The sequence below is a fragment of the Rutilus rutilus genome, assembly GCF_951802725.1.
Source record: "Rutilus rutilus genome assembly, chromosome: 13".
Classification (NCBI taxonomy): Eukaryota; Metazoa; Chordata; class Actinopteri; order Cypriniformes; family Leuciscidae; genus Rutilus; species Rutilus rutilus.
In genome coordinates, this window is record NC_140218.1 from 3563847 (window position 1) to 3590002 (window position 26156).

A 26156-nucleotide genomic window follows, 5' to 3' on the forward strand; every position below is an offset into this window, starting at 1 on the left:
AGCGACACAAGTGCGTTCTGAAGCTCACACCAGAAGTGATGCGGAGGATGAGCGGCATTCCTGTGAGTTTCACAGTTCGCTTATATCACGCTTCAGAACGTGCTGACGTTTAAGACAAACATGAACTCCTGAATGTGTGTGTGTTGGCCGGAAGCAAAGGCTTATATTGTAAAAAGTTTGAAATATTTGTTTCACTTCAGAAGCACTGATTCATCAGCTGGGGTTTATGGATTACCGTCATGTTCACTTTGTGTGGTTTCTGAATCCACTTGCATTACATGGACTCACAGAGATGATTATTTGCTTACACTACAATAAGGTTTCATTTGTTACACACTAGTTCACTACATTAGTTAACATGAACGAACCATGACAGATTCTTCTACAACATTTATTAATCTTAGCTGATGTTCATTTCAACATTTATTAATACATGTTTTAAATCAAAAGTTGTGCAGATGTGTCCATTAAGAATCACAGGGAAAGGGATTGGGCGATTCGGCCGTGGTGAAGTTCTCTGGCACATGCCGTACATCACCAGTAGGGGGCAGTCCTGTTTCTCTCTCAGTTATAGCGGCACTGAAGACAATAATGTGCAGCGATGTGTTAAACTCTCTCTGGTGCGTATTGACAGCAAGCGGCGAGCTCATAAACGTGTGAGAAACACATTTGTAAGTAGAATATATTGTTTATGAACAGCTCAAATAGAAATAAAATATTAATGATTCAGTGATCAGTGGTTCTTACATGCTTGTCATGGGCGTTTGTAGCATAAAAGAGTGTTACAATAACTTTTTAGTGAACTTATAAGTGCAAATATCCCGTCCCATTTTATCAACCCTAATTCCCACATTGTGGAATTATTACACTGTGAATTCATTTCTTTGACATTTAAATAACATATAAAAGATCTTTTGCAAGGACACAATGACGAAAATGTGACTTATGTCAGTCTAACATAAAATTATATTGCATTTTAATGTCTATCTTTGCCAAAGATATAAACTTTTCAGACATATTAAAATATTTTAATAATATTGTTCATTCATTGGCCACTTAAAAGTACGATCTGTAAAAATGAATAAATGAATAAAATCCCCCGGTTCACTCGAGCAGAACCAGTCCTATTTTAACGTTTCTGATCCTGCGTTTCTTCTGTATTATAAACGTTCAGAAACTGGTTTGATTAGAACAAATACAGATTAATAACGTTATTTTGTTTGACTTTTTTTTGTACCCTAGTTTATAATTATAATTATAATAATAATAATAATAATAATATTTAGGCTATAATACTACTACTACTAATATCTCTCTTTTCTTTTCTTTGTTTAATGCCATGCCAGCTTCTATGGATATATATATTCAAGGTGAGGAACAGGTTTTTTATTTAAATAAATCTAATAAGATGCCAAACGAATTAATTAAAGTGAAAAAGCCTACATTCCTCATTCAGCACGAATCCAGATGTTTCATGATTTGTGAATCAAGCTGAACTATTAGGCCTATTATGTAGGCTAAGCTTTGTACTCGGCATTACTGACGTAAAATATCATCTTCCCCATATAACAGCGCAGTGAGGCGGTGGTCACGCTGAACGCCACAGATTATATTACAGACTATTCAGATTGAGCGCTGGAACATTTTATGTGTTTGACTGTATTTTATTCAGAGGCGGCGGCGCGACCACTGGATTTATTCCTGCCAAGAGAGTAAACTCTTACTCCGTAATTTATGCTCATACAGATAAAAGCAAGACATAATTAATCAATTTACAAAAGATATTCAGATTTTGTAAAATAACGGAAACAAACGTAATGTCTCTGTTTCAGGGATGGAAATTAACTTTTTTGTCCACAGGCCACTGTAGCTGTGGATTTCAAAATCTACCAGCCACTCAATGTTTTTACCAGCCACTTTCTTGTTTTTAACATACAATGTGTAACTGCATGTGAAAATTAATACTACAAGATCTACAGCAGTTTATTTAATCTCAAGTCTCAATGGAATACTGACATTTTCTCTTTCTTTCTTATACACACACCAGGCACGGCGTTATGGGTGCGTTAGTAGGCCCACCCAAAACTTTTCTTCCAAAAAAAAAAAAAAAAAAAAAAAATTTCATATATTCTAATTTTGTCAAGAAGTTAAACTATAAAAAATCGTCAATAAGCTCATAAAGTTTTACATTTTTTAAAAAGCTGGTTATGTCTATTTTGATGTTTCTGCGCAAATTCAGCAGACGGGTTTGTTCCGATCAGAGCTCGTGAGCATTTCTGAATATTCCGCTCCGCTCGCTTATTTCCTCAGGGTCGCTCGCTCAACCCAGAATGGCCTGAGCCTGGTTCGAAAATATGTGGAATAGGGCTGCCTCCGACTTAAAAAAAAAAATTCTAGTCGACTAGTAGTTGTTCATTTAAGCCATTCGTGGACAAATCGCCCCTGTATATTATTTTAATTATGCTACTTAAATAGGCTATATAGCCTACACAGGTTTACGTAATATAGCCGCACTCAAGCGCACGACCGCACGCATAAAGCTTGCCACAAATAACCGGTAAAAGTAATGATTATGAATGTGTCTAAAATAGCAAGGAGACATTTAATTATTTATTAATAATAAAACCCTTTCCTTCAGTCTTTGTCCGATCTCCGTTGTGTTTATGTGTGTTTTCCCTGTCAGCTTGTTCCAGAGTACTATTATTACAGCTTGAGTTAATCAAAAAGATTGTGATAATTTGTGATTTAATCATGTAAAAAAACATCTTTGGTTCAAAGAATATTTTTAGTTTCAACTGACCATAGAAATTTGATTTGTTCAAACTCACTTGAGAAAAAGTAAATCGATTACTTGTAATAAGTTGAAGTAATTTTTTTCCAACTTTCTTTATTAAAAAATAGTAACACTTTATAATGGGCTAAGGTTTCATTTTGTTAGCATTAGTTAACATGAACCAACAATTAATGAACAATATTCTACAGCATTTATTAATCTTAGTTAATGTTAAGCTCAACATTTTATAAGACATTTTTAAGATCCAAAGTTGTATCTGTTAACATGCACTGTGAACTAACATGAACACTAATATTTTATTAACTAACATTAATAAAGGCTATTGCTCTCTGTTAGTTCATGTTAGTTAATGCATTAACAAATGAGACCTTATTGTAAAGTGTTACCAAAAATGTAATACAATTAAAATAAAATACCTAAATAATGCAAACAACTCATTGGATAACATTGGGCTGCATATAAAGAAACAAAATGCATGTGCCATGGAGAAATAAACACTTGCCATTTTTCTTTTGCTGGATGTCTATTGTCTATTTGCATATCAATAAAGATTTGTTTAATACAATGCAGATTGAATTTGTCATTTCTACAACTTTTATAGCACTTCAATTGTAAAAATTGTGAGCCTGACATATTACATTTATTATCATTAGCACTCCATGTTCAAAGATTTACTAGCTGTCAGTTCATCTCTTATACGCTGCTGCCATCTAGTGGCTGTTAGTTGTAACTCTAAAAGTATGGGGAACTGCTTAATTAATGTCTGTTTAGTAATTCATATTTTATCCTTCATTTGCTCTCCAGAAGCCATATTTGAGCACACACACACACACACACACACACACACACACACACACACACACACACACACACACACACACACACACACACACACACACACACACACACACACACACACACATGTAGATTCCTTTAAATGTTAAGGGGAAGATTAAAAAAGAGAAACTGGATCTGTGAATTCTCACAGAATCACAATTGAATTCATATCTTGCTACTCAGTCAGAATCTTATTAACCTGGAGTCCCAGTCTCTGTCACAATAACCATATATGTAATGTTTTAGGCCTATTGGCAGACATCCGTTTAAAATGTAGGCAATGGCATATAAAGAAGCTTTTCTCCATATCCACTTCAGTTTCTCAGCTTGCACTTTAATTATTGATTAGGCTACTTCTGTACTGGTTTGCGCTTGGCAAAGATGTTCAGATATCTCTATGCCTAGTAGACCTACACCAAACGCTCATTTAAAGGGTCCTGTACAGGGCTGTACAGTGCGACATATATCTACAATATAGCCTGCGATTGGTCAAAAAAGAATAATACCATTTTATAATAGATGGATTGACTTTTAAATCATTCAGCCTTGCAATTAAAAGATGTGGTTCCAACATATTAAAAGCTGAGCTAAAATCTACAAATAAAAGACGTGCATACGAGCTAGGATCCTCTAGATGCCTATTTATGAAATGTGTTATAGCTATAACAGCATCATCTGTACTTCTATTGCTCCTATAAGCAAACTGAAATGGGTCTGATAGACCACTCACGTCTGTTTTTACTAAATTAATCATAATTTTCTCCAAACACTTCATTATTATTGAAGTAAGTGCTACTGGACGATAATCATTATTCTCCTTACAGCTAGCCTTTTCTGGGACAGGGATAATAGTGGAGCTCTTCCACATAGAGGGAACTGTATGCGTGTCTATAGATTTCTGAAAAATAGGGCACCAGGCTTCGGCCAGCTCTCTACTACAAGATTTTAGTAACCGCCCAGAGATGCCGTCCGGCCCAGAAGCCTTGTTAGGACAGACCTGTGAAAACAGTCTCTCCACCATGTTCTGGTCAATAATTGTTTTAGGATTATCCGATATAGACAAGGCATCCAGTGCATTTGCCTGCTCCTGTGAGAAGTCTCTTACATCAAATCTACAATAAAAGTTGTTCAGCTCATTTGCCTTTGCAAATCACATTAATAGATCTCACATCTCATCTATCACATTGATAGATCTTTTGTCATGTTTGTCATATATTTCATAGAATCCCATAATTCTTTGGTATTCATAGTCAAACAATGGGCCTCAAATTTCTCCCTCTCCTTTCTCCTAGCTTTCCTTAGTTTATAATTCAGTTCCTTCTGTACATCTTTCATAGCTGCAAGGTCTCCTCTCCTAAAAGCCTTTTTTTTCTGTACTATGCACTCCTTAATTTCCTTAGAGATATAAGATTTATTGTTTGGATATATAGTTATTATTTTTTGGTCTAACACATTATCTTTACAGAAAAGTATATAATCTGTCATAGTCTCTACGGCCTCCTCTAGATCCAAACTTTGAAAGACGTTCCAGTCAGTGCAAGAGAAGCATCCTTTTAACGTTTCAATTCCATCATCATTCCACACATATACAGTTTTAGTTTGTGGTTTACTGCTCCTAAGCATGGACTTATATGTCGGAATTAAATGGACAGCATTATGATCAGAGGAGCCTAATGGCAATTTAACCTTAGCTGTATAGGCATTCTTAACATTCCCATCACATTTGTCCAAGATGTTTTTGCCTCTCGTATTACAGTCCACATATTGATCAAATCCAGGCAACACAGCGTCAAGTTTACAATGATTAAAATCCCCTAAAATGAAACAAGGTGCTTCAGGGTACGACTTAATTGTCTATGAACACAGTCTGCTGTAAGTTTAGCTGCATTTGCAGCATTCCCACTAGGTGGAATATAAACAGTACATATTAAAATGTTCCCGAATTCGCATGGAAGATAAAAAGGCCTAAGGCTTACACATACCAGTTCTATGTCGGAGTCACAGAGCCGCTCTCTCACGGAGAATCGCGAGCACCACTTTTGGTTAACGTAAACACAAATACCGCCCCCTTTGCTCTTGCCTGAGTTGTCGTTCCTATCAGAGCGTACCAGAGAGAAACCTTCCAGGGCAACGAACGAGTCCGGCACGTCCTCTCGTGCAGCTCAAAAATGCAGCTCATATCTGTTGCTTTCGGTGACGTGTCCTCCATTAAATCTGCATATAGCGCGGGAACTGAAGATCGGATTTAAATCCGTTTTGCAAAAACACATTTATGTGACCAGGTGTAGATGGAGTCGTTTTGATAAATAGAGCAAACGCTTTACAAATATGAATTCTCTTACATCGTATGAACAGACGTAAAAATAATTTGATGAATTTGATCATGTTGTTTTAATAGCTTTGCTTGTAATTAATGAAATAGTAGTTATTTCCCTGCATTTTATTCCATTTTGATTATATTTTATGAATTCACAGTAGCCGCGTTTCCATTACCCTTCAAATTGCGCGAATTGAAATTGCTAATTGAAAATACGCCCAATGGAAACACGTCAATTGCACAAAAACTCCCATTTATGGAAAAACAGTTTTTACGCTCACATGAGGAGGTTTTTCAGGCCATTCAAAAAAGAAATATTTCGCAAAACTGCAATGGAAACAGTGTTTGTGCATTTACAGTCACCTGACGTAGACGACGCAGTGTGTGTGGACAGAAGACGAGACAGAGCTCTTTATTAAATTCATAAAAGGCAAAAGAATTACAGGAATAATGGATTCTAAACCTCAAATAAATGCCACAATCAAGACCTTGAAGCAGAACTGAGGGAGAAACACCCAGAAACTCCTCATATGTGCCGCTCACAAGTATAATAAGGGTCGTTCTTCACCATTAATACTTGGAAACACACACACGTCTCCTTCCATTAATAATAATGGCCAGTGCAGTGGCTGGGATATACATAATCCTACCAACGTCCGTTAACATGATTTTTGGAATGATTTTACTGATCGCGAGAGGAAACAATGAAGTTTTAGTCGCATAACATCAGTTAATGGAAACGCCGTCATTTCACAACAGCTTTTTGTCGACATTTAGAAGAAGAAAAAAAGAACGCAAAAGTTTTGTGCAAATCTGTAATGGAAACGCCCCTAGTGACAGTTTCATGTGAGAGTAACGTATGATCTTACCCCAGTTCCTCCAGTTTACAGTGAGGATTCGCCAGTCCAGCAGAAAACAGCTTCACTCCTGAGTCTCCTAGATTATTCCCAGACAGATCCAGTTCTCTCAGGTGTGAGGGGTTTGATCTCAGAGCTGAAGCCAGAGCAGCACAACCTTCATCTGTCACACCACAACTCTCCAACCTGTAGAGAACAATGACACACATTAAGCCTATATCCAGAGATTAACATGACACTTAAAAAATAACATAATCCTGTCAATATGAAATATATACAAATACTCATTAGTTCACATTGTGAAAATTCATCAGTTAGGATTAGGGGATTGATTATAGAGTTTGTAGAGTATAAAAATCATTATTTCTATGGAAAGTTCTATGGAAAGTTCCCATAAAACATGTAGACCCAACGTGTGTGTGTGTGTGTGTGTGTGTGTGTACTTGTTTTCATGACAACTGAGGACATTTTTATGACATTTTTATGATAACACACCTGCAAATGAGGACACTCGGGAAAATACGTGATTTATGAGGACATTTTGGGGGTCCTCATTTTTCAAATGGCTTTAAAAACATACTAAGCAGTGTTTTTTTAAAAATGTAAAAATGCATGGTTTAGGGATAGGGTTAGTGTAAGGGGATAGAAAATACAGTTTGTACAGTATAAAAACCATTACGCCTATGGAATGTCCTCACAAATCACATAAACATGGCTGTGTGTGTGTGTGTGTGTGTGTGTGTGTGTTAGCAGGGGAGGATTGGGATGATTCTAAGGGTCCAGCAGAACTCCATAATTTTCTGGATGATTTTGGTATTTACTTTGTAAAATAATCTTATAGGAAGAACGCTATAAAGAACGGGTATTCATTACAGTGTGTGTGTGTGTGTGTGTGTGTGTGTGTGTGTGTGTGTGTGTGTGTGTGTGTGTGTGTGTGTGTGTGTGTGTGTGTGTGTGTGTGTGTGTGTGTGTGTCTGTGTGTGTGTGTGTGTGTGTGTGTGTTATTCAGAAACGACGCAGGGCAGAAACGGAAAATCACCAAGTGACAATAAAACTAGTCCAGTGATGAATATATTTAGGCTTTCTGAAGACTTGGAGCCGATTTCTGTGAGGAATCGATCAACATTTACGATGTCGTTCTAGTCATAGATATACATTTGTAATGATGTCCGATTCGTGAATGAATCATTTGAGTCGGTTCTTTGCCGTGAATAGGAGAAACCCGTTAATAAACCAGTCTAGATGATTCATTCATGAACAGAACTGATTTAGTTTACCGAGTTCAAATCACTGATTCAATGATCCTGTCAATGTTTTAGTGAACACTGTCTCAGGAAAGACTGAATGGTCTGGTCATGCTGTCTATTAAACACGATTGAGCACGACGGCTTGATTTCAAAGATCTGATCAGAGAATGGTGTTGTACTGTATGCAGTGTGTCATTATAAATGTATAATTTTAGTTCATTTAATAAACTTTCAAATTTAGTCCTTTATTTTCTCTTATTGAATAATAATCGCTATGCTTGTAGATAATGATTGTTGTTATATGTGACAATCTTTACGAGATGACATGAACGCAGCATATGAGTGTTGAGTGTCGTAATATCCATGTCAAGTGGACGTGTGGAAGAGCCGTGAGACTGAAAGCACTGAAAGCCCTCGCGCTGCTCATATGCTGAGAGAGAGATAAGACAGTAGAGCTGCACGATTCATCTTTAAAATACTGTGATCTCCATTCAAACACACACACCATCTTCTTCAGATTCCTCTGTCTATTAAACCTTTGACTAAATCATATCGCGATATTTTAAATCTGTGTTGGCGCTGCCGCTGACCCAGAGAGAGTCGTCATGAAACAGCTTATTGGGAACAGCGGGTTGGGAATCGTAAGACATTTTCCGGTTCCGGTTCCCATTCAATAAAATGATTAAAACAACTAATAAAACACAGCAGTAAGGGGAAAATGCACAATCCTGTGTGTGTTTATTTCTTATACTTGTCAAATGAGTTTAACAGACTGGTAATGTCAACAAACTTTTGCAAAAATAAGGAAAATAAACATTTCTGCATCCTCTTGGAGAATGTGGGACTCTCCTATAGCTTACAGTGTCTCCAGCAGTGGAGAACACCCTCTCAGAAAGGGGAGAATATGCTTGAACACACATGTAAGATCCAGACAGGTGAAACATACTATTTTTAAAATGGGTTTGAATGATTGATTCATAAAGACTTCACTTGTTTCACTACTGGATGAATCAGCGCTCTATCAGTTAATAAACTTCTCTCTGTTTATGTCTCTGACGCGGTGAGTCCCGCAGGCGCTGGGCTAACGTTACTCCGCCGCGGTGCGACCCGACCGCTGTAAAGTAGGCCGAGTCTAAACGCTTATTACAGGCTTACCGTAGTGATTCAGGATAGGACAAAAACACGCTTTGAAAAAAGCCATTCATGATGTACTCGCTTATTGTATAATACAATACCATCATATTACAGACAACTGGTGTAATTATGCAGTTGTGGAGACGAATGATGATTCCAGAGCAACACATGCAGATACACTACCAGCCAAACGTGCGGGATCGCTAATATCTTTAAGGGTTTAAAAAGAAGTCTCTTCTGCTGCATTTATTTCATTAATAATAACAGTAATATTGTGAAATATTATTCCAATGTAAAACAGCTCTTTTCTACGTGAATATATAGTAAAGTGTAACTTTCTATTCATCAAAGAATCCTGAAAGAAAATTGTACACGACTGTTTTCAACATTGATAATAATAATAATGAATGTTTCTTGAGCATCAAATCATCATATCAGAATGATTTCTGAAGAATCATGTGACACTGAAGACTGGAGTAATGATGCTGAGATTCAGCTTTGATCACAGGAATAAAGTACATTTGAAAATATATTAAAATAAAAAAACAGTTATCTTAAATTGTCTTGATATTTAATAACATTACTGTTCTTTTGTATTTTTAATCCAATAAATGCAGCCTTGGTGAGCAGAAGAGACTTCAGATCCAGATATATGGATATATTTTCTTTTTGTATTACCGTCATGTTCACTTTGTTTCATTTTCCATAAGAGTGTTATAAACACTCACTTCCAGCCAATGGTCGCACACGGGTTAATGATATCGGCGTGAAGCGACACAAGTGCGTTCTGAAGCTCACACCAGAAGTGATGCGGAAGATGAGCGGCATTCCTGTGAGTTTCACAGTTCGCTTATATCACGCTTCAGAACGTGCTGACGTTTAAGACAAACATGAACTCCTGAATGTGTGTGTGTGTTGGCCGGAAGCAAAGGCTTATATTGTGAAAAGTCTGAAATATTTGTTTCACTTCAGAAGCACTGATTCATCAGCTGGGGTTTATGGATTACCGTCATGTTCACTTTGTGTGGTTTCTGAATCCACTTGCATTACATGGACTCACAGAGATGATTATTTGCTTACACTACAATAAGGTTTCATTTGTTACACACTAGTTCACTACATTAGTTAACATGAACGAACCATGACAGATTCTTCTACAACATTTATTAATCTTAGTTGATGTTCATTTCAACATTTATTAATACATGTTTTAAATCAAAAGTTGTGCAGATGTGTCCATTAAGAATCACAGGGAAAGGGATTGGGCGATTCGGCCGTGGTGAAGTTCTCTGGCACATGCCGTACATCACCAGTAGGGGGCAGTCCTGTTTCTCTCTCAGTTATAGCGGCACTGAAGACAATAATGTGCAGCGATGTGTTAAACTCTCTCTGGTGTGTATTGACAGCAAGCGGCGAGCTCATAAACGTGTGAGAAACACATTAAGTAGAATATATTGTTTATGAACAGCTCAAATAGAAATAAAATATTAATGATTCAGTGATCAATGGTTCTTACATGCTTGTCATGGGCGTTTGTAGCATAAAAGAGTGTTACAATAACTTTTTAGTGAACTTATAAGTGCAAATATCCCGTCCCATTTTATCAACCCTAATTCCCACATTGTGGAATTATTACACTGTGAATTCATTTCTTTGACATTTAAATAACATATAAAAGATCTTTTGCAAGGACACAATGACGAAAATGTGACTTATGTCAGTCTAACATAAAATGATACTGCATTTTAATGTCTATCTTTGCCAAAGATATGAACCTTTCAGACATATTAAAATATTTTAATAATATTGTTCATTCATTGGCCACTTAAAAGTACGATCTGTAAAAATGAATAAATGAATAAAATCCCCCGGTTCACTCGAGCAGAACCAGTCCTATTTTAACGTTTCTGATCCTGCGTTTCTTCTGTATTATAAACGTTCAGAAACCGGTTTGATTAGAACAAATACAGATTAATAACGTTATTTTGATTTACTTTTTTTTGTAGCCTAGTTTATAATAATAATAATAATAATATTTAGGCTATAATACTACTACTAATAATATCTCTCTTTTCTTTTCTTTGTTTAATGCCATGCCAGCTTCTATGGATATATATATATTTAAGGTGAGGAACAGGTTTTTTATTTAAATAAAACTAAATAAGATGCCAAACGAATTAATTAAAATAAAAAAGCCTACATTCCTCATGCGGCACGAATCCAGATGTTTCATGATTTGCGAATCAAGCTGAACTATTAGGCCTATTATGTAGGCTAAGCTTTGTACTCGGCATTACTGACGTAAAATATCATCTTCCCCATACACTGTAAAAAATTATCGTAATTTTAACGGTAAAAGACAGCTACAGTAAAAAAATGCTACAGTGAAAAACTGTTAATTGGTTAACAGAAAGTTTCCGTACTATATACGGTAAATAACTGTGATAGATCTAACGGTACATTTAATGTAATTTTACTGTAACATACCGTTAAATTTACAGTTTTTGAAAGTGAAAAAACAACTCATTGTATCATTTACAGTGAAAAACCGTACATTGACATTCCCACAATTCCCTGTGACACTTCACATTTGATGTATTTTTGTTGAAATAACTATGTTTGTTTCTTCATAGTTTTCTTCGTTTTTTCTAATCAGTTATGTACATTAGGGGTTTATGTTACATTTAATGTTGTTAAATTAATGTTTATTGCATTTTTAAATTTTCATGTGTTACCATGATGGTGTTTAATGTTTGTGTGAATGACACTGTGCAGCTTCTATATATATTAGTATTAACTCTCTTGTGGAAGAACTGCTTATGTTGAGCTTTGATTGATCATGTGACTCTCATCACTGCTGTGATTGGTGGTTATCAGTGTAAAAAACAGATATTAATACTTCAATAGGATGGTAAATTAACATTATATCATATTACCGAAATCCAATGTTAAATATACAGTTTTTTTCCGTAAAAACAACAGGAAGAAAGACCATTTTTTACAGTATTTTTCCGTTTTTTAACAGGAATTTTCTGGCGCCCCAGCTGCCAGAAAATTACCGTTTTTTTACGGGTTTTTTTTTTACAGTGTATAACAGCGCAGTGAGGCGGTGGTCACGCTGAACGCCACAGATTATATTGCAGACTATTCAGATTGAGCGGTGGAAAATTTTATGTGTTTGACTGTATTTTATTCAGAGGCGGCGGCGCGACCACTGGATTTATTCCTGCCAAGAGAGTAAACTCTTACTCCGTAATTTATGCTCATACAGATAAAAGCAAGACATAATTCATTCATTTACAAAAGATATTCAGATTTTGTAAAATAACGGAAACAAACGTGATGTCTCTGTTTCCTTTATAGATGTTTGGAGCTGAAACTCAGCACGTTTTCTTTCGTGTTTTAATCTGTAATATTTTAGTGAAATATATTTCAGCCTTTTTTAGAAGAATCTGTCTAATATTTATTTTCCCAACAAAACATCAAATCAATAGAAATAAAAAGGTTTTAGTTTAATTCCATTTTTAGTTTCAACTGACCATAAAAATTTGATTTGTTCAAACTCACATTTACATTTATGCATTTGGCAGATGCTTTTATCCAAAGCGACTTACATTGCATTTCAAGACACACATTTACATTCCTATCAGTTCTTGCTTTCCCTGGGAATCGAACTCATGACCTTGGCGTTGCAAGCGCATCACTCTACTGTAGTGTGTGTGTGTGTGTGTGTGTGTGTGTTTTCAACACTCTACTGTTTGAGCTACAGGAAAGATTCCTTACCTTTTAAAATTAATTTTACACTCCTATGGCCAACTTTCTTTATTAAAAAATAGTAACACTTTATAATGGGCTAAGGTTTCATTTTGTTAGCATTAGTTCACATGAACCAACAATTAATGAACAATATTCTACAGCATTTATTAATCTTAGTTAATGTTAAGCTCAACATTTTTAAGACAGACAACAGACATTTTTAAGATCCAAAGTTGTATCTGTTAACATGCACTGTGAACTAACATTTTATAGTGGGGGCTATAGTGCCCCCGTGTCAACAAGCTTGGCCCCCCCTCTGGCCCCCCTAAATTTGGAATCGTAAAATCACACCAAACAACTGCGCATTTATTCAGTTGCAGCGCCTTCATCTAGGCTACACTGCAGCACGACGTATATTCACATCAAATGTTAACGCAGAGGAACGGGACACTGCAGTTCACAAAAGTTCATTATTTGCATGTGCTTTAAAGCCTTGCCGGTTAAACGTCATTCGCTGCTGATGCGCTGTTCAAACATGCGCTTTACTGAGCGCGTACACTCGACGCGCACATGCACTAAAAGCCTGTTACTGGACTAAGTTATCTTTTGAGTCTTCTATTGCGCTAATACTGTCAAATACAGACATTGTTTACATAAACAAAGTTGGTTATGTCTAAAGTGAAAGCAAACAGAGAAAATTAATTAAAATCTGCTTGTCATATGTATGTGTGTATATTAGACGCGTCGCGTGCAGTTCTTAAAGAGACAGTAGCCCTAATAATAAACATGCTGCCGCTTGTCCTTAAAGAGATAGTTCACCCAAAACCAAACAGTTGCTGGTCCCCATTGACTTCCATACATAGTAGGAAAAAATATATACTATGGAAGTCACAGGGGTACATCAACTGTTGTGGTTACTCGCATTCTTTCAAATAACGTTTATTTTCAACAGAAGAAAGAAACTTATTCGGGTTTAAAACAACTTAAGAGAGTAAATTATGACTTTTTTGGGGGAGAATTATCCCTTTAACCCTAAAACCGTATTCTGGACAAATGTGGGCAAAATAATTTTGATTTATTTTTAAAAAATACTTCCCTTGATCTGAGCGGTACAAGACTTGGCTACTTTTCCTAAGTTTGCCTCCTGAACACAATTTTTTTGACTCAATTCTACAATGTTAAGTGGGTGAAAAAAAAAAAACCTCCTTAATCTTGTATTTGGGTCAAAAATGGGCACCCATAGAAATTAACGGGAAAAATTAATGGGAAAAACTGTAATTTAGAGCATTCTTCTTGTTTTTTTGTAAAAATAAATCAATAGATCCAATACAATGCATATCTAACATACACACAAATGAAGGGCTGATCCTGTACAACATTCTCATCATGGCAAAAACTCACACTCATACACACACACACACACAATGCTTTCAATGAGCCTATGTATGAGCCCTGTATGAGCTGGGCTTATATATAAATATATAAAAACTCACACATACAAAAACAAATAATTGAATGAGCCAATGTCTGACCATGTTTTTTGGTATGATCCAATCATCCACCTGGCTCATCACCCTCTCTCTCTCTCTCTCTCTCTCTCTCTCACACACACACAAACAATACATTCAATGAGCCTATGACAGAGCTGGGCTTTTTTTTTTATTTTTTATAAAAACTGAATTGAATGAGCTAATGTCTGACCATGTTTTTTGGTATGATCCAATCAACCACCTGGCACCTGACACCTTCAGAGTCAGATCATAGTCATGATAAATGATCTACTACTTTCGTCTTTTCCTTATAGCATGGTCATATTTATCTAAGCATATTTTGGCATCTTTGTATAGTCTCACCTAACACAGATATATATATATATTTTTAAATTACAATTTTAACTTGTGATAGTCAAAAACTTAAGAGGTCAAATTCATTTTATACAGTGGTTCATAGAGTTCAGCCTATATATGCAGCCATTAAGTACTATAGCCATCTAGTGGCTATTGATATTATTGTTTTTTTGTTAATTTAATACCAAAATAAGACACCAGGTGACAGCAAAGTCACTTCATCTTTAGGTTTTAGCTCTAAGAACTGATATTTTAATGTAGTAAAAAAAAATAAAAAAATAAGCATAATTTACATAGAAAATATGGTACTTTTTGAAGTAAATAAATTCAAAAATACCCCCCCAAAAAAAAAAAAAACCATAAATGGATAGACAAAATTTTATCGAAGACAGTGATATAACATTTATAATAAATAAAACATAGGATCACACCTGAGTCCTCTGTGCCCACATTTGTCCACAATTACAGGATTAAGGGCTATAAAGTGAATACGGTTTGAGGGTTAATGTTAATAAAACAACAAAACACACAGAGGAAATCATTCACTGCTCTTGACTGAGAACTTTAAGTCTGTTGTGTTTTATTTTCATATTTGTTCATTTAATTACTTTCTCATACTGTTAAATACACCTATAGCTGAACAAATAAAGCAGTTTATTTCATTTGTATATTAAGTTGTGTATGTGTAATGTGTATCTCTGTTCTTAATTTTTAATAACAAAGAAAATAATGACAAAGATTTTTATCTTCGCCACTTTGGCCTAAATGTCTGCCATTCTTTTTTATTTTATATTTTGTTACCTATAAGGCTTTGTTTTTAAAATAGGGAAATGAGTTTGGCTGTAATGCTCAGTCACTTGCAAAATAGTAAAACCAACATGAAAAAAGAATCGTGATAAAATCGTGATTTTCCTGAAAAAAAAAATTCGTGATATGATATTATTGCCATATCGCCCACCCCAGGTGTAAAAAGTGCCTAGATGTGCTTAGATGCTAAAAATGTGTTATTATTGATCATTATATCACACTACAATTAAACATAATGAAACATTCATTTGAATTGAAATTGTTTTATTAGCTTAGCTAATATAATTTATTAGCTTTTTCTAGAGATTGCAGTCATACATGACATGGTGAAATATGACTAGAAATAATACTGAAAATAGGTTAAGATGAATGTTAAAGGTGTGCCCCCTAAAAGCACAAGTGGCCCCTGCCTGGCCCCCCCAGTTACTGTGGTCTAGAACCGCCACTGATCCTATGTGAGATTAATCAGATATTTATATTTCATAAACTTAATATTACGACTTATCATATATCTGCACAAAGTGCCGTGAATGCACAAGTGAGCTTGACTGTGCTGGTCAGAACGTGTAATCGCTGTTCTGGACGCGCTATTTCTACAACAACGCGCTGAAACACGGCCACTAAACCCAGAGAATACACAACATTTTATTACAATAGTGTTCTCATTATAATGGCATGTATATGACAGTCCCAATTATAGTTATAAATGCACATTGCTGTTTGAGCTGCGCACGCTAAAGATAAAGATGATCCCAGACACACACACACACACACACACACACACACACACACACGTTTTCTCACTCACTCACTGTCCTACACACAATTACGTTATGACACGTTACACTATACAGAAGGTGTGTATACTCTAGTTGCTCCCGAGTTCTTGAAGGGATTCAGGACAAATCCATGCACATCTACAGATTTGAGGGCATACATCACTTGCCATTTTTCTTTTGCTGGATGTCTATTGTCTATTGTTGGAGATTTTCCTTTGCCTCATGTAAAAATCTGTATTTCTGTGTCTCAGTCAGAACCCAGGTTAAATAAGGATACATCAGGTCAAATTAGGTCAAGTGGTCTGTGAGGATGAAAGAGTACCTAACAAGCTCAGAGAGAAGATGTGTATGGGTAGCTGATAAGATGGTACTAAAAACGTCAATTAAAAATGATGGATGGTATGACAACACTGCAGGTGCATTGAATCATGTGACCAAAGATATTCTAGAAAATGGGTATGACCAAAGATTTTTCCACCAATAGAATAATGTCTCCGGGAAAGATGATGCTAACGGTAGCGAAATCTCGATAGCTGATTGGCTACCTAGTGATAAGAAAAGGTATAAAACCTGAGGTTCTGACCATTGCAGATCAGATGAACAGCTGCATCTCACTTTGTTGCTTGTCAATAAAGTTACTTCTTCTGAAACCTGGAAATTCGACTCTTGAGAGATTTCTTCGGGACCCGATTTGAGGAATTAGAATTTGCTACAACACTATTTGCATATCAATAAAGATTTTTTTAATACAATGCACATTGAATTTGTCATTTCTACAACTTTTATAGCACTTCAATTGTAAAAATTGTGAGCCTGACATATTACATTTATTATCATCAGCACTCCATGTTCAAAGATTTACTAGCTGTCAGTTCATCTCTTATACGCTGCTGCCATCTAGTGGCTGTTAGTTGTAACTCTAAAAGTATGGGGAACTTCTTAATTAATGTCTGTTTATTCATTAATATTTTATCCTTTATTTGCTCTCCAGAAGCCATATTTGAGCACACACACACACACACACACACACACACACACACACACACACACACACACACACACGTAGATTCCTTTAAATGTTAAGGGGAAGATTAAAAAAGAGAAACTGGATCTGTGAATTCTCACAGAATCACAATTGAATTCATATCTTGCTACTCAGTCAGAATCTTATTAACCTGGAGTCCCAGTCTCTGTCACAATAACCATATATGTAATGTTTTAGGCCTATTGGCAGACATCCGTTTAAAATGTAGGCAATGGCATATAAAGAAGCTTTTCTCCATATCCACTTCAGTTTCTCAGCTTGCACTTTAATTATTGATTAGGCTACTTCTGTACTGGTTTGCGCTTGGCAAAGATGTTCAGATATCTCTATGCCTAGTAGACCTACACCAAACGCTCATTAAAAAAGTTTTGCCAAAAATCTGTAATGGAAACGCCCCTAGTGAATTTTTCATGTGAGAGTAACGTATGATCTTACCCCAGTGTCTCCAGTTTACAGTGAGGATTCGCCAGTCCAGCAGAAAACAGCTTCACTCCTGAGTCTCCTAGATTATTCCCAGACAGATTCAGTTCTCTCAGGTGTGAGGGGTTTGATCTCAGAGCTGAAGCCAGAGCAGCACAACCTTCATCTGTCACACCACAGCTCTGCAACCTGTAGAGAACAATGACACACTCTTCACTCTCTCAGATCAAAACAGAAATCTTTGCTTTTCTTGATTGTGTTTATAATTTGTGCAATATCTCTTTTTTTAAACAATGAATTCAAATATATCAGTAAATTTACTGTTATTGTAAGAGATTATGTCTCTATGTGAGGGAGAAAGATTATATGAAACTGATCAAATGGAATACATTGAATACATTACATACATTAAATATAAATGTTTCTATGCATACATTACAAATGAATATATTTGAATATAAATTTCTCACACATATATCATAAAAAATGGTTAAGTAGATCACAAATCAGGCCAGATAGGTAAGAGCTGAAGTGTGACTCATATTTTTTGTTAAACCATTAATTTATAATGTTTAAGTAAGACCTGTTATAATGTTTTAACAGTGATGCTTGTTCTCAGTGTTACTTACACAGCGCATCTAGTTGCTGTAACCACAGGCATCAGCTTCTGGAGAACTTCATCTCCTGTGTTCTGTGTGGCACTAATTGAAAATAAAAATTATTTAAAGTAAAAGTTCATTATTATTAATAATAATAATAAATATCATAAGTAAATAATACATTATACCTTCCTAAATACCCTCAAATAATTGTTTTAATGAAACACTGCTTTATAAAGGACATGTGAAAAAGTGGTTTTATATCTATAACTGTAGAAGCCTCGTATTCAGCCGTCACTGATTAGTCTCTTCTTCTTCTCGTTAGTGTTGCTGTGGCAGGGCTATTAGTCTGCATTTACACTACAACACTATTATGACACATCAGGTTTGTTTGTCCTGTCCGTTGCTATGGTTATCACCATGGAGACATTTAACTCCCGAGTCGGGCGGGGGGGCAAGAAAAAAGTCTTTTTGTACCTGCATCAGCAAATTATTCCTAGAAATTAAGCACACGAGTTTGTTTGCTTGTTACTTGCTTATTTACATACTTGTTCATTTAATAATTTACTTAGTTTTATTGTCACAGGAAATGATGCGCACAAAATGTGAATCATTGTCCATCATTTTGCCAGCAACTGGTGATGAAGAAAAATGATGATGAGACATTAATCTAATTTATTTTCTTAATACTTCTCTTGTATAATAATAATATTAAAACTTCATTTAGGAAAAATACTTCCTATTAAATATCTTTATATTAACTGGCTTTTTTATGAATGCAATACAGTGACTGACAGCCGTCTGTGTCTCCCAGTGTCTTACATTATTGTCAGTTTAGTGTTCAGTGATTCATTTACACACAAACAAAAGATAACATGTATGCCTTCATCTCCGAATACATTATCTGTGTCTTACATTTCATAATGAACTCAGATAAACTCAGTGCCGACTCGTTTTCCATCAGTTCTTTTACTTTAATTAGAATGTGTGCAAAGGATTGTGGGAGATTGAAGAACACAAAGGATAAACTTGATGCATCCTTCAAAATGAGCTGAATTAAAGACACAAAATGAAGTCTGTCTTCAAAACATCCTTCAAACTGAGACGGCCTTCAGAGGCGCTTGATGGCGTGGCAGTCGAGATATGCAGTCTTACTAGGACACAGCCACGGTTTGAGGAACACACGCAAATGATCTACAATATCCCAGAAATCAGTCTGTGCCCCGTGATTTAAACACCTCTGATCTCTGAGTTTCTCTTTGTTCATAATGTTTTAGACTGTAATGATTGCACTCAGTGTTACTTACCGATCATCTCTGACTCCAATTAATCTGCTCAGGTTAAACCTCTGCAGTGTCTCCTCTGAGGACAACAACACAAACACTAAAGCTGACCACTGAGACGAGGAGAGTTTCACAGCACGTAATCCTCCAGAGCCCGTATGAGGTTTAGCTTCGTTCACTAGAGAAAGATCACCCAGTTCATTCAGACAGTGAAACAGATTGATGTATTTATCTGGAGAGGGATTCTCACTGATCTTTTCTTTAATATAGTCCACTGTTCTCTTATTGTTGTGAGAGCTGTTTGCTGTCTGTGTCTTCAGTTCTTGTAAGAGACTCTGGTTAGACTTCACTGACAGACCCAGAAGGAAACGAAGGAAAAGGTCCAGATGCCCATTTTTACTGTGTAAAGCCTCATCCACAGCTCTCTGATGGAGATCCGATAGGGAAACTCTGCCTCCATTAGTTGGTTTGGTAATCTGGTCAAACACATTGATGTTATTGTTGATAAAGGAGAGATGCACATATAGAGCTGCTAGATGTTCCTGAATGCTCAGATGAACAAAGCTGAAGACTTTCCCCTGACACAAGCCCAACTCCTCTCTGAAGATCTGAGTGCACAATCCTGAGTAAACTGATGCTTCTGCCTCATCAATGCCACACTCGCTCAGGTCTTCCTCATAGAAGATCAGGTTGCCTTTCACAAGCTGCAGATAAGCCAGTTTCCCCAGTTTGACAATCATGTCTTCATCTTTCACTTTCTTCTCATAGTCCTTCTCATGTTTGATGTTGGTCTGAATGAGCAGGAAGTGTGTGTACATCTGAGTGAGAGTCTTGGGAATCTCTCCTCTCTGTGATTTCCTCAACATCTCCTCTAGAACAGTGGCTGAGATCCAGCAGAACACTGGGATGTGGCACATAATAAAGAGGCTCCTTGAGGACTTCAGGTGTGAGATGATCCTGTCGGCCAGACTCTGATCACTGATTCTCTTCCTGAAGTATTCCTGCTTCTGTGTGTCACTGAAGCCTCGTACCTCTGTCACTCGATGGACACACTCAGAGGGGACGAGATCCGCTGCTGCTGGTCTGGAGGTGATCCAGATGAGAGACGAGGGAAGCAGATTCCCCTCAATGAGGTTCGTCAGCAGCTCGTCCACTGAGGCTGATTCAGATATATCACACAACCTCACATCGCTCTTAAAGTCCAGAGACAGACGACACTCATCCAGACCATCAAAGATGAACAACACTTTATACTCATCACTGGATATGTCCATTTCTTTAGTTTCAGGGAAAAAGAGATGAAGAAGATCTGAAAGACTGAGTGTTTTGTCCTTCATCAAGTTGAGCTCTCTGAAAGCGAGTGGAAATATGAGCTGGACGTCCTGATTCTCTTTCCCTTCAGCCCAGTCCAGGATGAGCTTCTGCACAGAGACTGTTTTCCCAATGCCAGCGACTCCCTTTGTCAGCACAGTTCTGATGGGTTTGTCTTGTCCAGGTAAAGGTCTAAAGATGTCACTGCATTTGATCGGTGTGTCCTCTGTTTCTGCTCTCCTGGACTGTGTCTCGATCTGTCTCACCTCATGCTCATTATTGATCTCTCCACTTCCACTCTCTGTGATGTAGAGCTCTGTGTAGATCTCATTCAGGAGTGTTGGGTTTCCCTGCTTTGATATTCCCTCATACAAACACTCAAACTTCTGTCTCAGATTTGATCTCAATGTGTTGAGGACTTCAGCAGGATTAGAGTCATGGCTGTCAGATTAAAATACCACATTATTACACAAGTCAGAGAAGTAAATAGCCATAAATTACAACACTATTTATGGGACACAGAACATCATTAGGTTTCTGAAATGTGTAAATCATTAATCGTGTGTGTGAGTGATGTGTGATGTGAATTGCAGCACCTAAAATTAAACAACAACAACAACAAAGTCCTGAATTTTACCTGAAACCAGGAAACATGCTTTCATTAAAGTCTTGTGGTCGAATCACAGGCTTGGACACAGTTTTGTTTTTAACTGGTCTGGATGGAAGAGTCGACCTTAAATCAGAATGAAGAGGGTAAAGAATCAGACACACTGATATTGATGTAATTGTGTCATTAACTGAGTAACAGACCAACAGCTTTTACAGTGTGTGAATGTATTAACAATACAACACATAGAGCTTTACACAAGAGCACAATGATGATCATTAATAGACCCAAACCAGCAAGATTGTAACTCATTAAACTGCTGTATATTAATGACAATTTCATACAAATAAAATACAATAAGCACATCTTTTATAGAAGTGATATACCTGAGATCAGGCCGTTTGTCTCCACTCTTAAAGTGTAGTGGATGATCCATAGAGCCGTTACTCTTCATAGACACACAGCTGGACTCTGGGTTTGAGCTCTTCTGCTGGACTGAACTGGGTTTAAAACTAAGTAAAATATAAAGAATACAGACTTATAAAGGACCACATAAATGTTGTGTACTTTTGCTTTAATGTCTGTAACTGTTTTGCACTGTGTTTCAAACTTTGATTACAATTATTTTGAGAAATTAACTCACTGGTTTAAAAATGTTAAGCATGATTCAACAATTGTACCAAAGCGACTGAGAAAACCGGTAATATTAGGAATTAGGAATTCAAAGCAAACAAATTGAAATCAACTATAGAATTATAGAATGATTAAACTCAGATGAACATCAACCATGATCACATGACTCTTCTCAAAGGCACAATGGAGGACGAAGGCTCGACCGACTAAAGAGACCAATGTTTAGCTGAGCTTTAAAGATAAACCACCTTACTGTACTCTAGTAACGCAACTCTTGCTGTGAAACATCACTGTTCTGACCAGACACCGTGAAGCTTTCAACAAATCTGAACCCGTATTTATCAAGCCTCTGAGAATTACTCACAAGAACACTGCTAAGAATGGACTTAAGAGTAAAACAACTCTTGGCTCAAAGCTGTGCTTAGAAGTTAGTTATCAAGCATCTCAGTCGTAATTTAAGTGAAGTGTAGGACTAAATCTTAAGTGTCAGTCTTAGAGATGATTCACAACACTTTGCTGTGCCACAAACAGGATTTTGGATGATGACACAGGCATGGACCAATCACTGAATAGATTTCCTTATTTAAGAATATGCGCAGATAAATTCCCATTGAATGGTGAAATTCCTAAGAGGAGTTTACATTCAACACTAATAATCATTCAATACATAATTTTCAAAAGAATACATTGTGATACTCATTGCAGGGCTGTACAGTTACGGAAAGATTGGTCTGTGCGATGAATAAATGCGTGCGATACAGTTTTGTAAACTCCGTTACTTGTGTTTGTTTTCAGACATGATAACAGTCGTTTTATACTTGAGCTTATGCGATATCACGATTTTTGATCGTGGATGATTTAATGTCTCCACGATCAGCTTTTGAAGAAATATGGCAGTATCACATTCTATCAGCTGCAGTTCTGGCGCTCAGTCCCAATACTGTAAAACTCACATCACATGTTAACGCAGCGCTAGAGTTACACTCACAGGACTCTGCACTAGGGATGGCTCGATCCCACAATTTGGGTTTCGGTACGATACCAGAACCTAATACCTCGGTATCGATACTAAATCAATACCACAGCTGACAAATAACTAGCCTCAAAATTGAAGTGAGTTGAAACAATTTTATTAAAAAACACTGCTTGAAACTCTGCTGTATCGAATGTGCAAACAAAAAGTATCAAAATGTTAAGAAAAAATAAATAAAAGACAGTCAGGGAACATACAGTAGGTTAAATTTTGATTTTGGGAGAAAAAAACTGAAATGATACAATTAAAATATCTATAATAATTGATTAATATAGAATAATAATAGAATAATGAAATTACATGTAAACCATTAGCTGTCATGCATCAACAGAGAATTATCAACATTTATAGCATTTATTCATCTTGGTTTGATTACTGTTTGGTTTGTGTTTGGGTTCATATTAGTTTAAAGGTATAGCGGAGGATTTTCTTTTTCCGGGTGGGTAGTGTAAACTATTGGTCCACCTAAGTGTCAATCATTCTGGTGATATGTTTACGTAAGGCCGTCGTACGTGCTCGTCCCTTAGTTTTCGCTTTCTGCGCATGCGCACTTTCAGGTGTTTATGTGTGGTGAGCTAGAGCTAAGCCATTCATTGAAGCTCGCCGTTTCACCGGGTCCTTTGAAAATGTCTGAGGGTCGCAAGAGAAAAAGTTTGTACGAACTGTATGAGAAGAAGAGAAAGGCCTCAGAAGAGAGAAACAAGATCAGAGTGTTTTTGGGAGATTGTTTCACACGATGGCGTGCTCTGAAAACACAGGTTGGGCTTCCCACTGATGCCTCAGTCGCGAAGTTTCTACTCGACAGGTAAAGTTTGGCATGCTATTTGGAGAAAAAGTGCAAATCTTCTTTTGGAAAGTAATCTTGTATGAGCGATGCCGACAGCAACTTTTAAACAGAGCGTGCACGAGGAGAACCTCGCACACGTTTAATAGGCGTTCCCTCTCGGGAGCAGGTAGAGTGTTGCGCATGTGCATTTTTTCAAAAAGTGGAGAGGGCGGTTCTTATCTAAAATTCGGAAAGATCCTCCGCTATACCTTTAATGCATTGCATAATGTTAACATGCTAAACATGTATTAGTATATTTAAATAATAATTACTGATTGATCTAGATTAATAAATGCTAAAATACTGTTAGGTCAGGTTACCTAATGAATGTTGACAAACGTATCTGAAATGTAAAGTGTTATTCTAACATTCATATTAGTAATATCCATATATTACTATTACTCTTTCTCTCTCAGTGATGCCATTCATTTTACTATCACTAATACTACAATTAATATCACTAATCTCTTTATTCATTCAAAGTGCAAAAAATATGAGACCTAAACTTCATTGGTTCTAGCGTGTCATGCAAGCACATTTGAGCTTTCGTGTTTACCGTGTCATATTTAATTGATAAGCTCTGATGTAACTTATGTGCGCTGATCAGTGTTGTGAATAAAAGTCTAAATGAAATCAGTTGAATGACGGACTCACCTGTCGATCTCTGAACTCTTTGAACAAGTCAGGATGAGCAAGTGACAGTGCTTAGCCAGATTTGATGTGTTGCCTCCCGTGGCTAATTTAAAGCAGCGTTTGTGGAGTGGTGCATTGAGGTCTGTTGCTTCACCTTTCTCATTACTTTTGTAGGCAAAGTAATGCCATATTTCACTCCTACTGCTCTCTTTATTTATTCATTTCGGGCGTGTAGAATGAGCTTCATCTGTTTGATCCATCGTGTTCCTCTGTTGTCACCGTTTGCCGGTTTTGCGTGACCCGCGTCAGTTTGGATAGCGCACTGCCGCCTAGCGCATAGTTCGAATTACAGTATTATTACTATACCCCCCAATGAAGACCCAGTACCCCCCAAAGGGACAGAAATATCAGTTTTGGGCAGAGGCGGACAGAGTACACAGCTACATTACTTGAGTAAAAGTACAGATACCCCTTGCTAAATTTTACTCAAGTACAAGTAAAAGTACTACAGTCAGATGTCTACTTAAGTAAAAGTACTAAAGTACTTGTTTTTAAAAGTACTTGAGTATCAAGAGTAGAAGAGTACATTTTCTAAATATTGCATTACTACTGCCACAGTGCTTACATTGGTAAAAACAGCAAACACTTGAAGCTAAAACTATCATTAACTAGTCTGGCGAGGTGGGGCCACGGCTTGGCACATTCCCGGGATGCAATATATTTTTTTTCCCAGGATGGTAGGGGAAGACTCCTACCTACCCCTAACCCCACCCCTAAACCTACCCGTCACTGGGGGTCTTATGACCTCCATAACCCCGCCCCTAAACCTACCTGTCACTGGGGTTTAGACCAATCAGGGATGACTTCCCTAATGAATATTCATGAGTCTTCCCCTACCATCCTGGGAAAAAAAATATCGCTCCCAGGATGGACCTGCTGCGTCTTCATCCATTGTTTCGTCCATGGTTTCTTCTCTTATCTAAATCTGACCATGGAGTTGACTTTGGCGGAAAGCTGAAGGTGATTGCTGATAGGCTGTCCCAATCAGTGGCGCCTGCACAATCCAATCACATTTGAGAGGGTTTCCGAGATGTTTCTTTTTTCCTTTTTTTTTTTTTTTTTTTTTTTTTAGAAGAAGAAGTAACGGGTACTCACAGTTATGGATAGAAATGTAGTGGAGTAAAGAGTACAATATTTGCCTCTCAAATGTACTTGAGTAAAGTCATGAGTACTCCCCAAAAATGATACTCGAGTAAAGTACAGATCCCTCAAAATTGTACTTAAGTACTGTACTCAAGTAAATGTACTCAGTTACTGTCCGGCTCTGCTAAAACTATCATTAACTAGTCTGGCGAGGTGGGGCCACGGCTTGGCACATTCCCGGGATGCAA

At 36.9% G+C, this 26156-nt stretch overlaps 1 protein-coding gene across 3 annotated transcripts in view; it reads right to left on the reverse strand.

Moving 5' to 3' along the window:
• Positions 1-26156, reverse strand: part of LOC311302530 (NLR family CARD domain-containing protein 3-like) — a 40475-nt gene that overhangs the window by 8881 nt on the left and 5438 nt on the right. For all 3 annotated transcript variants that reach the window (XM_084428490.1, XM_084428491.1, XM_084428492.1), the window contains exons 4-9: positions 22027-22152; positions 21671-21766; positions 19747-21474; positions 18470-18541; positions 17856-18029; positions 6818-6991 (exon numbers count right to left, since the gene is read on the reverse strand). In XM_084428490.1, coding sequence (XP_084284616.1) covers positions 6818-6991; positions 17856-18029; positions 18470-18541; positions 19747-21474; positions 21671-21766; positions 22027-22152 — 2370 coding nt within the window. The remainder of the gene's footprint in view (positions 1-6817; positions 6992-17855; positions 18030-18469; positions 18542-19746; positions 21475-21670; positions 21767-22026; positions 22153-26156) is intronic.